This window comes from Plectropomus leopardus, chromosome 16 (genome assembly GCF_026936395.1).
Source record: "Plectropomus leopardus strain MGB_pleo_1.0 chromosome 16, ASM2693639v1, whole genome shotgun sequence".
NCBI classification, from domain to species: Eukaryota; Metazoa; Chordata; class Actinopteri; order Perciformes; family Serranidae; genus Plectropomus; species Plectropomus leopardus.
The window spans coordinates 26,285,666-26,302,446 of NC_142191.1; the positions used below are offsets into that span (position 1 = coordinate 26,285,666).

Consider the following 16,781-nt stretch of genomic DNA (forward strand, 5'->3'; position numbering starts at 1 on the left):
ATATGAATAAGGAAATTGATTTTTAAGTGTCACTAAACAGTCCAAAAAAATGTGATATAAATCTGAACATTATCTCAGCAGGGCCTCAAACTCTCACTCATTCCAAGCTTCTTTGAAAAATAGCATCAGTTACATGAGTGAAATGTAAACGCAGACAGGTGCTGCAGTCTCAGGTGGTTTGTTATGAAGTGTTGCTCTCAGCTTTCAGTCTGGTGTTGAGTGACTTATTCTTCAGGCAGAGAGGGGCTCACCCAGTGTTACCTTACCAGACACTAAAACATTCATGACTCTTGAATTGTGTTTTGTCGTCCCACTTATGAGCTCGTTTAGCGGATCCTACAATATTAAAACATAAAATATAAATTAACTGCTTTAAGTGCTTATAGAAGCAAGTGGCCTTGACGCTTTTCTCTGTTGCTGACTGAGACAACACTGATTCAGTTTGGCAAAACAACATCAAATCTGCGTCCACTGACTAGCTTTTTTCAGGGCTTTCAATCACATCTCATGGTCTTTGTCTGTGGATTGATGATTAAGTGTTCCTGGTGTCTCTATTGTACTGGAGAGTAAACATTTTTTTTATCATTATAGCCACGATAAATCTGATTATTCTGAGATGTTTTGTACAACTGGGAAAAGTCCATCTGTTGAAGGTCATGTGACATGACTGAAAGCCCCAGAGATGCCGCTGAATAGACTCTGTGGTGATTGTTTTTGTTAAAGTCAAGAAAAAGCTTTGAAACCAACATGGAAAATAAGTCCTTACAGTGTTCCCAAATATGAAAATTTGCATGTCTACAATTCATCATGTTATATAATGGAAGGCTCCAGAACAGGTGCCATTAGATCTCAAAGTGATATATACTTTCTATTCTATTTAATTGTGTGTGTGTGTGTGTTTAAAAAATCTCACATGCAAGATGTCAAAATGTACAAAGAATATGACACAATCAAAAAAGATTAGATGCCAAAGTCAATCATAAAGTGAAAAATACAGATTTATTACAAATAACTCATGATATTGTACAAGGTCACATGACCCATTAAGACATGACATGAAAATCCTCAAGAAAAGGGCAATATTTCTCTTAACAACAAGCAACAACAAGCAGAACGTTAGCATGTAATAGTGGTTGTATGGGTGTACTGGGTCTGTGTTTGCAGCAGTACTCACTTAAAGATTAAGGGGAAAAAATGGTATAACAATATGCAGCGTTAACGCTACTAAAAATGTGTTACGTGTCTGACACATAAGTAGGTTAGAATAATGTACCTTTTGATACCAAACATAGTAAAACACTGATAAAGGTCCTCAAATTACAAAATATGATGTCACCCTCACTGTTACTGAAATCTTGTCTGGCCTTTGGACGATTACTGTTTCAACATCATTAATGTTTCAGTGTTTTCTGTGACACGTTTGTGTAAAGTGACGGGCCGTGAGCACAGCAGCAGACAGAGATTAGCACCATTGTTGTCGTCTTTGACATTATCCCAGTTAATCCTCAACCTCCCTGAAGGTATTACTGCTCAATGTCACATATGCCAACAGTTTGTGAAGCAGCTGAGGGAATAAGAAGAAACTGTATTTATAGACCACTTTTCTTTAAGAGCTGCTTCACAGAACAAACAGAATACAAACAAAATAATAAAAGCACGATATCAAATGCAATAAAGAATATTAAAGCAAAATAAAGTACCATCATAGAAAAGTAGAGTATAAAATCAGGATTAAATACATATGACATAAGCAAATAAACAAGAAGTGCTATATCTCAGATAGCATAGGTCACCAGCTAAAGAAGTCAAATAAAGACAAGCCATCCATGTTTCATTTGTTCTTTCTTCCCTGGAAATAGAAATGCAAAAATTAGTATTTTCATATCGTTCCAACAATTAATGTAATTCTCCTGTGACCATGCACCCACCTGTAACTGGTGTTCCAGTAATTCAATTTCAAGGTCTGCCTTTCTTATCTGCCGCTCCACGTACACCATTTCTCTGTCAGTTTTTGCCATTCTTTTGATTAAGAGCATTTTGAACAGCTCCTTGACTGGTAACTTGGAAAACGTAAAAAAAATAATGTTATAACGTAATAACGTTAAAATAAGAATGACACTCAGCTTTACAGTTCCACATGCACCCTTAAACTCGCACATAGTGGACATCTCACTGTGTTAAGCTGCTCTGTGGAAGTTGGATGCTCTTCTTGTTGAAGTCCAGCTCTGCTCTGTTCAAAAGAATAAAAATGTACAAGCAAGAGTGTTAGCAGCTAGATGCACCGCTGCGTGGCTGTACGCCTCAGCGCTGCGTGGCTGTACGCCACAGCGCTGCGTGGCTGTACGCCTCAGCGCTGCGTGGCTGTACGCCACCGCACTGCGTGGCTGTACGCCACAGCGCACCGGTCAAGTCGCACTTACAGTTAACATCCATGTCCGTGAAAACATGGATGCCTCACACACGGAAGATCGATACAGTCTGTGCAGTTTCAAGGTGGACACCCAAGATTCTTGAGTTATGGACAAAAACGTGGTTTATGGGGTCACCGTGACCTTGACCTTTGATAACCAGATTCAAATCAGTTTGTTCTTGAGTCCAAGTGGAGGTTTGTGCCAAATTTGAGGAAACTCTCTCGAAGCCATCTTTCGATATTGCGTTCACAAAAATGAGATGGGTGCAGCTCAGTGACCTTAACCTTTGAGCGCCAAATTCAAATCAGCTCATAACTGAGTCTAAGTGAATGTTTATGTCAAATTTGAAAAACTCCATCAAGGTTTTCTAAAGACATTCCTTTCATAAGAATGAAAAGAATGCAAGATTACTGTGACCTTGACCTATGACCACCCAAATTTAAGCACTTCATTCTTGAGTCCATTTCAACATTAAGTAATTCCTTTTAAGGTGTTTTTGAGATATTGTGTTCTCAAGAGTGAGACAGACGAGGTCACAGGGACCTTGACCTTTGACTATCAAAATCATCCTCGAGTCCAAGTGAATGTTTGTGTCAAATTTTAAGAAATTACCTTGAGGTGTTCTTGATATTTCACATTAACAAGAATTTGCCGGATGGATGTACAGACGCAGGCATTATGTTTTCGGTTGGCCATCTGTACAACGGACAACCCGAAAACGTAATGCCTCTGGCCTCAGCGAACGCTTGGGTGGAGGCATAGAAATATTGCCAGAGAGCTTTCAGTAGTTACCATACATATTAAGATGTATACCTGTGTAGGCCTCTCTGAATCCCTCTCTGGGGCGGCAGACAACATGTCTTCATCATCATCATCATCCTGTGATGAAGAAGAGCATTCTGTGTCAGTACACTTTTATCTATTGTACTTGGCAAAATCTCTGGAGCACTGAGTACTTACAATTACAAATATTTCTGTTGTGGAACGAGGTTCAGCTTTGCAGATAGCTCCATCAGTGACTGTTGGGAGAAATGTGAAAACCCCAAAAACAACATAAATATATCTATGTGTATTTAGAGATAAAGATATGCTGTAGGTATAAATACACTCTTACATCTTATGTAAGCAGTTGTGTCCTTAGCTGGCTCAGACGAGCTCCCTCCAGGGACGCCCTCAGCTGCTGGTCGCCCAGTATTCTGGCTCAGGGCCAGCTCTTCAGCTTTTGTCAGAGACGGTGGTGTTCCCAACTTTTGGGATGCTGTGTTAAACTTGGGGTTGTATTGGGGAATAAAAAGATGTGGGTTTTAGCCCACTGGTCAGCAGACTAAGACATACTAGAGATGAAAAAATTAATTTCAGATTTATCGATAATGCAAAAAATCACTTGTTGCAGTCTTACTGATCAGCGCTGAAACTCAACATGAACCACTCACCTTCTCCTCCCTCTGTCTGACGGCCCTGTTGAAGATGGTTAGTCGGATGTTGGCCTCTTCGAAGGTCAGCTTGGCGGGGAAGTTGCTGAGGTTGTTGGTCCTGCCGATCTCGCTCAGGATTTCGTCCAGGATCATCTGCTCCTTCATCGCCAGCCCGTTCTCGAAGATCAAAATAATGTACTTCTCAATAAACTCTAGTGGCACAGAACAACAGATGAAATGTTATTAGTAAGACTGATTTAGTTGGATAAAATCCTTCTTTTGCACAATTTATTGCGTAGTAGCTTTAACTTAAAATGCATTAAATTCTTTGGTAATTCATTCTTATACAATATCCCAAAATGACAAAGCAATAATGTCTTTAGTGAAACCTTACAGCAAATTATTGTTTTAAAGCTTCAATTTAAAATGCCTTAAATGTAGGTTGTTTAGGCAATAAATTCTTTATTCAATAACTGATAGTGACAAAGCACTATTAATATAATTTCTGGATGAATGAATGATTCAGTTATTTACGAATTGAAATTCGTAAATAACTGAATGAGTTAGAATCCAATAAGCATGTAAAATAATGATAAAAAATGCATCCGAATGCTTTTGAGGAGTTCATTCTGCTATGAAAGAAATGGCAGTAAAATAAATCAGAACATATCATATTTCAGTATTTGCATTTATTTTTTGACTCAAAATCTGAACAGTAACCAACACTCAATCATTGTGCAAAGTATCGTGGCTGCAACTCAAGAATCAGTGTTGAAATGTTTGGATCACTCAAGTCAGAAACAATCCCACCAATAAAACACAAACATTAACTATAAACTGAATAAAAAATATAACCTAAAAAAATACATTTGCAGGGGTACAGATATTTATACAGCATTTGTATGTTTTTTTATTATACTTACGGTCCCCTGAGCAGTTGTACCACTGGGCTCCCTGCTCCTGGGACATGTTGAGCTGCGTGCGCAGGCGGACACACTCCTCCGGAGTCGTCTGGAAGAACAAGACCGGAAGTTTCCGGGCGTTGCACCACTCGCAGCTGATCAGCTCTGACGCCTTAAGACAAATCTTCTCGACGGTGTCGCGCTCTGGGCCTGACCACAAACACACAACAAGATCATTTTACAAAATGCATTAAATAAGATTAAAGATGTGATAGAAAAACAGGACACAACTCAAAGAGGGGACTGTGATTCAACTTAATTTCATCATATTAAGAATCATAATTAAGTTTTATTGTGCCTCTGCAGATGAATGCAGTCATGCAGAAGGATGTTTTCATGTTTACTACAGTCCTAGCATATTTGTGACCAGGATATGATGCCAAAACATGCAATTTTGTTTAATGACTTTAATAAATAAAATATAAAATGACACCATTTGGAGTCATATATTGCTGTTTTTGGTGGTTTATGTTTCTTGTCGGTGTTTTTGCAAATTTTAGAGACATTAATCTGCCACTGGTGTGACTGAGCTAAACTCTGCTGACCAGCACAAACATCACAGAGCGCTGCTGCATCTTCCTGAAACAGCAGACAGCAGCTCTGACTGTGGTGCCGTCTCACTCCACTGACGTCTGCTCCAACAGCTCTGCACACAGCGCTTTATTTACTGAACTCATTACTGCCGCCTGCTTCATTCCTACCTTCAGTTTCCAGCTGGATGTTGTCGGTGGAAAACTGAAAAAAGACAAAGGACAATAAATGTAATTTATCATTTACATTCTTCTTTTCACAGTAACTGTGTTTCTGGACTCAAATTGCTCGACTGGACTTAGAAGATTTTGGTTGGTATTCTCTCTTCTTCTTATAGCAATATCACTTTACCATCAGCCATTTGTATGAGTTATTTTGATCTTTTTTGGGTCATCAGTACTTTATGATGCATTTACCAAATCAGCCATTACTCAATCATATAGGTATTATTTTAGACCTGTTAATCATTTGAGTACTGAAATATATACAAGAATATATAGTTCACAAAACATGTAATAGAGTATGTATAAAGTGGACAATAAACTAGACAATCGATTATTATAACACTTTGTGCCTTTTTTAGGAGCACCTGATTCCTTTTCCATAACTTTCCCAGGATTCAGTGCAGAGTCTGGCACCCATATTAAAATATGTCAACAAAGTACTCACAATGACGGGCTCGGACACCATCCTACGCAGAGTTCCTATCCTTACGCTCCGACACTCCAGTATGATGCTGTTACACTTGTTGGCCGTGAATTTTGGCTTCTTTGTCCTCGGTGAAAACTGCTCCTAAAAAAAAACTGCTTTTAAAAATGTGTGGACATATGTAACTTTAGTGACAGCATGAGGTGCCTCTGTCGTTCTTTCTCACACTGTTTTGTTTCACTTCTCTGCACATTCAGGTCTCGTTTATTCAGAGACAAATACAGTAAAATGATTCTCCTCCTTTGTGGCTCAGTGGTTATGGATGAAGGAGTCAGAGTTTCCAGGTGAGTTTAGTCACCATCCTTTGATCAATATATGTTCCCTTGTTCTGCTCAGAGCAATAATACTCAACTCACTGTCTGTGGGTCAAATGTGGCCCTCAACAGGGTACCAGGGTGGCCCCCCAACCATTGTTATTCAAACACACAAAAAAATTGATTCACACAGGGAATTGTTCTTGTTCTTTTAGGCAGAATGCATAAAACAGCATCAAAATAGAGTTTTTTTGTCAAAAAAAGTGCAGAGTCTGGCAGGAGAATACCGTGCACCCCCCGACAGAGGTCCTCGCTAAGCTCCTGATGTCCTAAAATCCTATGTCCCATAATTAATTAGTTTGGACTTCATACTCTTGGTCATCCAACTGCCTGAGTCTCACCTCATCTTTTATCCACGGTATTGTAATCTTCGTTTTGATGTCTTCCAAGAATTCTGTGTTGGGCTCCTCCTTCTCTCTCTCCCTCTTCACCATGGCCTCCACTACGCCTCCCGATGCTCCTTATAAATTCACATAAAACATTTGAAAAAAATTTGTTTTAGTGTCAAAATACACCTTTCCCAAGCCCTTCTGAAAACTTTTATTCCACATGACCTGACGATGGTTACATAGGTGATAAGGGATGTTGCCTACATAACCTTTTTTTTTTTTTTTTGCAAAAGGCTGAGAAAGTTTCCTTCAGAAAAACATCCAGAGTTATGCAGATGGACCAACCCTTTAAGCCTTTAAAAAAAAAACAAAAAAAAAAACTCTTGACTGCAGCCATCAGCATGAGACAGCTGAAAACACAATGACAGCATTAAACTGAATCCCAGTTCATCTCCACTGGTTAACAGAACTGGTACCTGAAACCAAGATCTGCAGACTCAGGGCTACAGATCTGTCTGCAATGAGTTTGACCTCACAGCTGAGTTTTTTTTTTTTTTTAGTTTGGCTGTTGCAACAGCTTTTTAGAGTGTCACACTTTTATAAATAAAACCTGTGTATTATGAGAATATCTTCCTGTCAAAGACCACAACCAGCGGCCAGCTGAACACCAACATCCCTGCATGTTTTGAGCCTGCATGAGGTAAAATCAACATTGCATAATTCTTGTTGCATTGACAGAAAGCATTAAACTTGCAGCTCCATGCGACGTAATGCAACATCATGCAAATTTACAACTTCCATGAGATCAATAAGCTGTTTCTTTATTTATCTTCTACTTTCATCCTCACACTTCTCTCATCTTTCAAATTTATCGCTGCTTTATCGGCGTATCTGTAGCTTTTTTTTTTCCAATTCAAAGAAAGTACAATTATGAGTAATGTCACAGTAACAGCATGTAACATTACAACCTCTAATTTTACAACTTCACTGTGAAAGTTACCCTGCTACTTTTTGGAACCAGGAAGTTAGCAGGCTAATGTTGACACTGGTTGGGTGTAACTTTAAATGTTTAAATGTTATTAAAGTGGCCGTGTACTTTACGGAGTGTTCAAATTTACCTTCGGAAAAAAAACTGCGACTGAGGGCCATGTTTGTATCATTATCCTCCTCAGATGATAGCGTCGCTCATCGCGGCAGCAGCGGCTCAGCTGAGCTGGACGCCATTAATGTTTACATTCAGCACTGGCACGAGCACGAGCCGCTCGTTCACGAGAAGATGCACGCTCACAATAAAGCTCCAACCGAAACTCCCGAAATTGAGAAATATCACTGCAGGTAAGACGAAAAATGTTTTATTATTGTGTTTTTAGGGTTAACTGTGCCTTTAAGTGAGCTGGTTGTCTGCTTCAGTCACGTTCAACGTTACCTGTTCTTATGTTAAAAGCTGAGTTTGATTAGCAAAAGCAGCTTCCTCGTCTCGCACTGTCCTTCTTTATTTTACTTTTTTTTTTTTTTTTAAAAAACGTATTTTATTCTTTCTTTGCATAAAAATAACATTGTTTGGTGGACTGTTCTTTTGGCTACATCGTTTGTAATTTTAACCCTTTGAAACCTGGACTGACATCACTTCAGTCGTGCAGCTTTCATAGGCCTTTGACAAGTTATTAAACTTTTGAGCAAATTTATTTTCAAAATATGGTTGGGAGGTAATATGCAACTTGGCAGGAAATGTCTTAAGAATGGCAAAAATCAACTATATTTAGAAAATTATTAAAACTAAGCAAGGGGAAATGTCCAGAGAACTAAATGTATAATTATCATAAATATATATTGGAAATTACATTACAGAATCATTATTTTAAAGCGCTTTCCAATTAATTTCCCTGTTTGTTATTATTATTATTATTTTTTACTTTTTTACTTTTCTTTTTTCTTTTTTCTTTCTTTTTCTCTTTGCTAGTGTTCCGGTAATATTCTTGTATTTTTTTTAAATTAATTCCTTGGGGTTTTTTGGGGGTCATTTCCTCTCAAGTTGCTTATTGCCATCGTCCCATGGTTTTGAAAGAAATCAAGCCAGTTTATTCAGGTTCCAAAGGGTTAAAATCTATCTGCATGTAGGTCTGAAGTTGTCAGGGCTTGTGTCCCCTCTGTTGCTCAGTTGAACAAATACAGAACCCTCATATTCTTGTATTTGACTTTTCCCTTTATTTACACAATCTTCCATTAACACATCTGATTTGATTTATCCCATTATAATTATTGGCAAATATCATGTCAATATGCCAAAGTTGAAAGGCTCTAAACCCTCATACAGGCATACTTTTTTTGATTATTTGTTTTCGTAAGATTATTTGAAAATTCCCTAAAATGAATTACAAGTAATAAAAAGAGATAATCGTCAAATATCATTTAAGCATTTTCATGCTGGAGGTTATGCTGTCATACTGATTCTTCAGCACTCGACAGTCAAACAATAATAATAAAATAAAAACATGGGAAAAAGGTAATTAGCAACTTGGCAAATAATGTTCTGCAAATGGCAAGAAATTAGTATGGAAAATTATTTTTAAAAAAATACTAGGGAAAACTGTACAAACTATACTTCTAATTATTAAAATTATTTATTACAATTATTTTGCAGAATTAATATTAATCTTAAGCACATTTTCAACCTTTTTTGACCTTTTACTTTGTTTTTTGTTGTCACTAATTTTAAGTAATTTTAGTGTTTTTTATTTTTACTTCCATCTTTTTTTGTTGCTCATTTTTAGGTACTTTTTGTCCTTTTTTATTTACTTTATAAAAAAATAATTTCCTTGCCACTTTGGTGGTCATTGCTTCTGAAGTTGCTCGTTGCCTTCATTCCCATTCCCATTGAAAGATTCACATGATTAATAAAAATAAATAAAAATTTTAAAAAAAAGGGAATGAACACCTCTATGCTCCGGACAGCGCCCCCTGGAGGGAGACTCACTCTGGAGGAGCGGCTCCATCTCGTGACGTCACGGGGCCAGTTTCCCAGGATTGCTGCGGGAGTCGGAGGCTGCAGGGCGGGGAGAGTGTGGCCCAGGCTGCCGGAGAGGACACCTATCATCTTGAGACACCCGGCACGGTTGTGTTTGGGACCTGCGCTTCCTTTCTTTCTCTCTGGGATTTTAAAACGCCCCCAAATTTCCTTGAAACAAGTCACGGAGTTCACGCACAAACGAGGTAGGCAACACCGACAGCCGTTTTTATGCACCGGTTGAGGGAATTTATCGCAATAAGACGGTGATGTTAGCTAGCCGCGTCCCGGTGCTAGCAGCCAGCAGCACCGGGGAGGCTGTCAACACACATTGTAGCTTTCCCAGGAGGAAAACCGTCAGCACACAGCTGAGAGCCTTGACACAAATCCTCTACTGAGATTTAATTACACAGCAACTGTAGCCACCATGATTTTGTAAAATTCCTGCACGGAGTGGTAGGAAATGTTGTCTTTTTAACAACACAAATCGTGTTTGGATTTGTCTAGCTTTGTTGAGGGGAGTCGGCGCCAGACTTCATTTGAGCAACTTCCAATTTAAAGTTTTTTTTGGATAAAACACAGAGACGTGTTTATAGGAGCACAACAGCCATACATATTTTAAAGAATTTGGCGACACTCTAAATTCGGCATGCAAAGAGTTCACCGTGGCTCCTTTTTATTTCATTACGGTTTCAACTTTTTCAGTGTACTCAACGACGCTGCCATTGCTACCTAAGGGTATATTCTAGTGAAAGAACATAGTTTAAATAACCGACAAACAATATGTAAAAGTTGGATTGTTTGTGTAGATTTGGCGCTTTGTGGATTAAATCATTGCCGAATTAAAGAGAAATATCTCTCGAATAAAAATAGCGATGATTCATTGTTCATTACATGTGTGTGTGGCTGACAGCCAACGAGATTCCAAATTCTCACGTTTTTTGAGCGAGGTTCGGCGCGGCATCTAGACAGCTAGAGCCGGGTGCTTATCGAGCATAACGAGCATTTAGCACAAGCCTCATTACATTAGAGGGAGTTCAAAAGGGACAGAGCTTGGCAGCTGCGAGGAGAATTCAGTGGTGCGTACATGACATGGGAGGCTGTGTTGTACAGCAGCAGCACCAATATGTCAGATCTCACAATATAAGCATGGCGGCGGCCTGCACACACACACACATACACACACACACACACACACACACACACACACACACCCTCACTGCTGCTGAGCCTGGGAAGAAGAATCAATGGACATGCTTTGCATAAAAAGAAAAGCTGAGTGGGTTTGGCCATTGTGATATTGCCTGAACGATGTTAAAAGATAATGTGGCATCCTCAGAAGTCAGGATGCAGGGAACAAGCTCAGTCGCTGCTGTGGTTTTTTTTTATCTGTGTTGCATGATTACATAAGAACTCTGTGCTTATTTTGTTTGTCCTGAGCTTGTTTTTATGCTGAAGCTGCTTTAAAATCATTCTGGTCATTATATTCTCTTAAAGCAGCCCGAAGTCTTTCTGAATAACTCAAAAAGCACATTATGTCGTCTTTTATTATGTCCTTTGCTGTCACTTATATTTTATTATGGACATACATGTAGTTTGTGGTGTCTTTAACATTTTAATTCCCATAGTGCTATGCATTATGTAGTTTTACTCCTATGCCTGTCTAAAATGTATTCATGTGGGTGGAGATCTATCCAGCAGCAAACTCCTGACTTCTGAAGTGACTTTGACTTTTGCTCCCTCCCCACCACATCCTTCTTTTATGGCTGTATTGACATAAAGTCACATTATGCAACAGCACAATAGTTCTTGCTGCACTTCCCAAGTTCAGGGTGGTTCAGTAACTCCAGGGATCAAAGTCCTCTTCAGGAAATCATCCTGAACGTCTGCATGATTATTGGATTAGTTGGATGGTATCATTAGCTGCCACAGTCTTATGCATATTACAGCCTTGAGGACTTGAAGTTGGGTCTAAAAGTAATTAGCAAGAGGAGTCTGAGCATGCTTGCTTTTTGGCTGCAGAGATGTGAACTCTGAAAGGCGCTTGGCATCCTGGGTAATGGCTGATGTCCAAGTGTCTCATTCAGGATAAGCTGTTTATTCGCATCCTCATCCATTTAAGTTCTTCTTGTATACATGAGAAAACTAAGGATTCAGAAAGTTAGACAGCTACAGTACACGATGGCAGTAGGCGTGTGGATGCTTCTGGATAGTGTAGGTGTTTGTTTGCTCTTTGTAAACAGTTGTATTGTGTTCTATTTTCTTCACATAGTAATACTGAGGAGGAAGCAGCTGGAGGTCAGATGTGAAACTGTTGGGAAAACCACTCAAGGAATTCCTTGAATAATCTGGAAGTGTATTCTGGATGTATTAAAGTTAGGGAATATGATTCACTTTTTGTAGAAGTTGGGGTTAATGGGACATAGGGAATATACACATATGACATACTTATATACAGGAACTAGGGTTGCAAATTTTACTCACTTTACTTAATTGATTAATCTGAACTTATTTGGGGGGAAATATGCATACAATATGACTTGCTAGAAGTCTTTAGAGAAGATATGGAGGCCCGAGAGGAAAATATTGTTTTGTAGAAAAGTCTTTTATTTTTTGGAGTGTTCATAGGGAATGATTCTTTTTGTGGTTCAATGAAAGTTAAATAAAATGTTGGGGTTTTGAAATAACAAATAGAGCAAAAGAAACCCTATAATTCCACTTTTATTCCTGTTATTTTTCGCTATTTCCCATTGAAAGTTTCCAACTTTACAATTTCAAAGAATTCCTTAGTCAACAGCACAAATTCTGCTGAAGCTGAACCCAACATAAGGGCCCCTGCACCAATTTACTTCACCTCTGTGAGTGAATGCACTAATTGCAGTGATTCCATTACATTGCATTCAATCAAAAAGTTGTGTATATACATGCTGCCTGCAGGCCCTTTAGAGCATTGATTAAACTGTTGACTGTAACTATGTTTAACATGTCCTAATGTGACTCACACACTTCTGTTAAATCACTAACTTGAGTCCCTCTCCAAAGCCCAGATTGGCTCTGTTATTTCTCCGATGACCAACAGCTGACCTGTTTTACTGGAGACTGAACGTGAGATGTATGTTCAGGGGTTGAACCAAGCTAACCCTAACAAATGTTAACAGCCCTGCAGCAGAATGTGGCACCTACTTTCTCTGCGCACGGTGATGATGGAGCAGGAGGGTTCATACATATCTTGTTTCTGATGATATTAATGGAGATGGTTAAAGGGGAGCTCGGGACCTCCCCCCTCGTCAGCCTTTGTAATTAGGGGAATGTGAGCTGAATTAGTCATGCCACACTGAGCAGACCGCAGTCTCTCGTTGATGAGGATGAAGAGTTTCAACTTACACACCGTCTGTGTTCTCGGCCGCCTCGCTCCGGGGTGTTTTCTGGTTCTCAGGGGGAGCTGTAACATCCTGGATGGAGTTCACTTTGTTGTTGTGTTTTGGTTCTCTCTCTCTCTCTGTCTCTCTCTCTCTCTCTCTCACACACACACACACACACACACACACACACACACACACACACACACACACACATACTGCTGGATTACAAGTGAAGTGTGGCTTGTAAACAGAAATCACGTGGACTCACAAATAGATCTGTTATTGTTAGTTTTCTCTCTCTGAGTGTGAAAACAGAACTGAATCCAGCCTCTGTTACTTTAACTTCACCTGAAGATGCACTACCATTCAAAAGTTTGGAATCAGCTTTATACTGATGTTTTTCTTTTTTTCTTTCAGTAATAATGATGTGAACAGAGATTAAAAACAGTATCATTCAGTCAGACACAAAAATGTAAGTCCTGGAATACCTTGAAAATTAGACATTTTTAAACGTTGGTTTCTTGAAAAAACCTTGAATATATTGAGAAGAGAACAAAATGATGAACTATTTATTTAAAAAAAATGTATTGTTTTTAATGTTTTAAACATTTTTGTCCTTTGTCACTTGCATGCCTGAATATATAATTATTTATTAAAAAGTTGATAGGAAGTTCTGGTAGCACGTGTCTGTTTCATTTACAAATTTGCATAATTCTCTTGCAACAGATGGTTGTGGAACAAAAAATCTATCCTGGAAAATAAAAATGAGTGCCTAAAAAGTACTTGAAAATCCCCGACTTTCCTCTGTCTATACGAACCCTGTATTTACATTTGAAGGAAAGAAGAGTTCAACTCAAACTTCCATTTAGTCCCTACAGTGTTGCATGACAGAAGACTATTGGACTATTGGACTATTGGACAAAACAAAACCGTCATACAAAATAGCTTTTGTAAAGAGGAATTTCTACAACCTGAAAACATGAACGGTCATTTAAACATACAGAGTCCTCTCAGCCATCTGACTGGACCAAATCAAGCCTACGTGGCTAATTATTACAAATTTTTCAATGGTAGTCTACTTCTCTATAATTTTATGATAATTTGGAAGTCAAGAAATTTGTTCTTCAGCCTGTCTAGTGATTCAAAACACAGCATCTTAACTCTACATTTTTCCCTCTGTCTACTTTTTAACACAGTTTTTCGAGCCACCAGCTACCATCAACATCTGTCTCTCTCTACTCATAAACTCTTTCATTTTAGGGGTTGTTTCCTGTAGCTGGGTCGGATTACCTTCTCACTCCGAATGACCAACCAAACTATATTCCTCCGGGAGAAGAGGAATTTAAATGGTATTTAAGTTGACATCTTTTAGTGTCTTTAATTATTGGTAAATAAACTGGCCACTGATAAATGCTGAAATCACTCATGTCAGTGATGACCTAATGATACTTTATTGTCCAGAGAGCGTACCTCGTTGAAAAATATTTTCAACATTGGCCACGATTTTCTTACTGTCTGTGCATACATCTGTGGCAAGACAAGGTCCTGTGTGGTTTATGGTCTCGTTAAGTGAAACAAAAATGCAAAACTCTTCTCAGAGAGAAAGAGTAAGGACATTTCTTGAAATTTTTAAGTTTTCAATTTATAGACAGTGTTTCCCACAGAATTAGACTCTGTGCGGCAGTAGCCGAACTGGGGGGGTCAGCAGACTTCTCAGCATGGCAACTTATCATTCTGTATCCCCTCTAAATTCGGATGTTTTTGTGGGTCTGTGATCACAGTGCAGGTGAATTCTTTTTTTCCCTCAGTAGCAGTTTGTGAATTTTGAGTAGTGTGGTGTATAATTTGATTTGTTGATCTGGTCAGAGCTGATCAGATCAGATTGATGGATGAGAGGAGCAGCTGCTGCAGCGGTGAGGGAAAGCAAACTTTTGGGTTTGATGTTCTGTTGCTCTGTCTGTGTCCAGAATATGCGCTGCCCTCTGAGTGTTTTACAGTGCATAACTGAACCCTTTAGTTGTGCTGTCCCAATAGCGTTCTTAATGAATGGTCCAGCTCCAAAAATGTAAACTCAATACGTGACAGCAGATGTTTTGATTGTAGTGCCCCATTACAAATTAATGAATGGTGGGAAAGCCTCATACAGTATCTAATGACATTTTGTAGTGACTGAATCACAGTTTTTAATGTTCTTTTACAAAATGTTGATTTCAATATGAATGAAGTTATTCTTGAAACACGTAGTGACATTCATAAGTGAACAATGTAACCTCTCTTATGTCAGTGTTACTTTGGTCTTATTTTAGTTTGAAAGTAAAGCTGCTAGTTGCAGACTAGCAGCATCTTTTCTCCGGCCCAAGACATTCTTCTTTTTGACACACAAATTGCTCTTAGCTACAATCTGTAGGCATTTAACCTCCACAGCAGCACACAGTAAGTGAGCATTTAGGGTATCAGTGTCCTGCTCTGTGACACCGTATCTAGACACACTGTGCACCTTTAGTGAGGCTGAACTTTTACCTCCAGGTCACCTCTCTGCTTTTAGATTTTAACTCTTTGCTAATAAGTTTTATGTTATGCAAGATGTCTTTCAGAAGCTGTTTTCTTTTGGACCTCCATAAACCACGATGTGGCTTAAAAAACAGGCCGCAGAGCGACACTCTCTAATCTCCGCAGTACATTAAGCTCACTCTAAATTCCACAGAAACCTACAGTGAGAGTACATTAAGCTGGCAGCTGGCGGTGAGAAGTTCAAAGGTTAAACAGGATGCTGATAGGTTAAAAAAATAAATATTCCTGTTTCCTTACTGATAATTTAACAAAGGACTGAACTTTTTAGTTGATTTAATAGTATAAACACGTATTTGGGTCTCAGGAGGTGTAACTATTTTTAATCGCAGTTTATATTAGTTAATTTATTGCAGCAGACGTTCAGTCGTCTTGTCCGCTACCTTAATCACTACTTTCTGTCTTTTAAGTGCAGACCTATATTTTCACACACTTTCCCTTCAGTGTGTTTGGCTTCACGTGTGACTGAATCATGGTGTCACGTCATGTCATGTCAGCATGCAAATGAACCCAACCCATCATTATGGTGGCGTGGGGCTTGTAACCGTAGCAACCAGAGAGAGGGCTGCCATTCGCCCGTTGATCCCAGTAGAATCACATGCGTTGGTGACCTTTGAAACCCAAGGCCTCCTGGTACAGAGCGAGGCCTGTACTGCTGTGGTGTCACATATGTTGAATTCTGGGTAATGTTTTGGGTGGAGGCTTGGTGTGTTTTTGTGTTTTGAAACATCTGAATATGTTTTTGATTTAACAGAAGATGATGAGAGCAGTGGATCGTAAAAAACTGAGACCGGCCCTCCTTTGCCTCCAGCTATTAGTCCAAAGAGATTAACACTCTTGACTCAAACATGAAGACTGTGTATGCACTTTTAATACATATTGTTCCCTCCTCTGGGATGGTGTTTCCCTCTTGGGTTTGTCACATTGCTCATTAGTTTCTGTGGCTTTACTCCAAGAAGACTTTGACCCGAGTTAATCCGGCTCCTCTCTTAAATATTCAAATGACACAGGAATAGTTGTTTTTAGCTGCTGCCAGGCTCTTATGGCTCTGAACTTTTGTACTTTACTACTGCTTTCTTTAAATGTTTTTGGTTTGGAGTGTTTTGGACAGCGGCCATTAAATGCCTCTTAATTTAAATTATGAGTACACACTATAGCTGCAAGTGTTAATTGTTTT

General features: G+C 38.9%; 2 protein-coding genes across 9 annotated transcripts in view; one reads left to right on the top strand and one right to left on the bottom strand.

The window, feature by feature from the left end:
* Window positions 1–980: 980 nt before the first annotated feature.
* LOC121955528 (uncharacterized) lies at window positions 981–7,945 on the bottom strand. 3 transcript variants are annotated; one of them, XM_088089116.1, is made up of 12 exons: window positions 7,789–7,945; window positions 6,683–6,801; window positions 5,989–6,105; window positions 5,490–5,523; window positions 4,750–4,938; window positions 3,845–4,038; window positions 3,526–3,679; window positions 3,372–3,430; window positions 3,225–3,290; window positions 2,174–2,230; window positions 1,929–2,060; window positions 981–1,849 (listed from the first exon to the last, which is right to left on the bottom strand). In XM_088089116.1, the coding sequence occupies exons 1-12, from the start codon at window positions 7,817–7,819 to the stop codon at window positions 1,832–1,834; spliced, it is 1,170 nt and encodes a 389-aa protein (XP_087945242.1). In that variant the 5' UTR covers window positions 7,820–7,945; the 3' UTR covers window positions 981–1,831. The 3 variants fall into 3 exon arrangements, with proteins under 3 accessions (XP_087945242.1, XP_042359458.2, XP_087945243.1); XM_042503524.2 differs by having other exon boundaries at window positions 5,989–6,111; window positions 7,789–7,944; XM_088089117.1 differs by lacking the exon at window positions 2,174–2,230 and having other exon boundaries at window positions 5,989–6,111; window positions 7,789–7,944.
* Window positions 7,946–9,683: 1,738 nt separating this feature from the next.
* Window positions 9,684–16,781, top strand: part of myo6a (myosin VIa) — a 212,743-nt gene continuing 205,645 nt past the window's right edge. For 4 of the 6 annotated variants that reach the window (XM_088089544.1, XM_088089546.1, XM_042502963.2 and 1 more), the window contains exon 1: window positions 9,684–9,880. The gene's annotated coding sequence lies outside the window, so the exon portion shown is untranslated. The remainder of the gene's footprint in view (window positions 9,881–16,781) is intronic. The other 2 variants (XM_088089545.1, XM_088089548.1) reach the window with 1 other exon arrangement.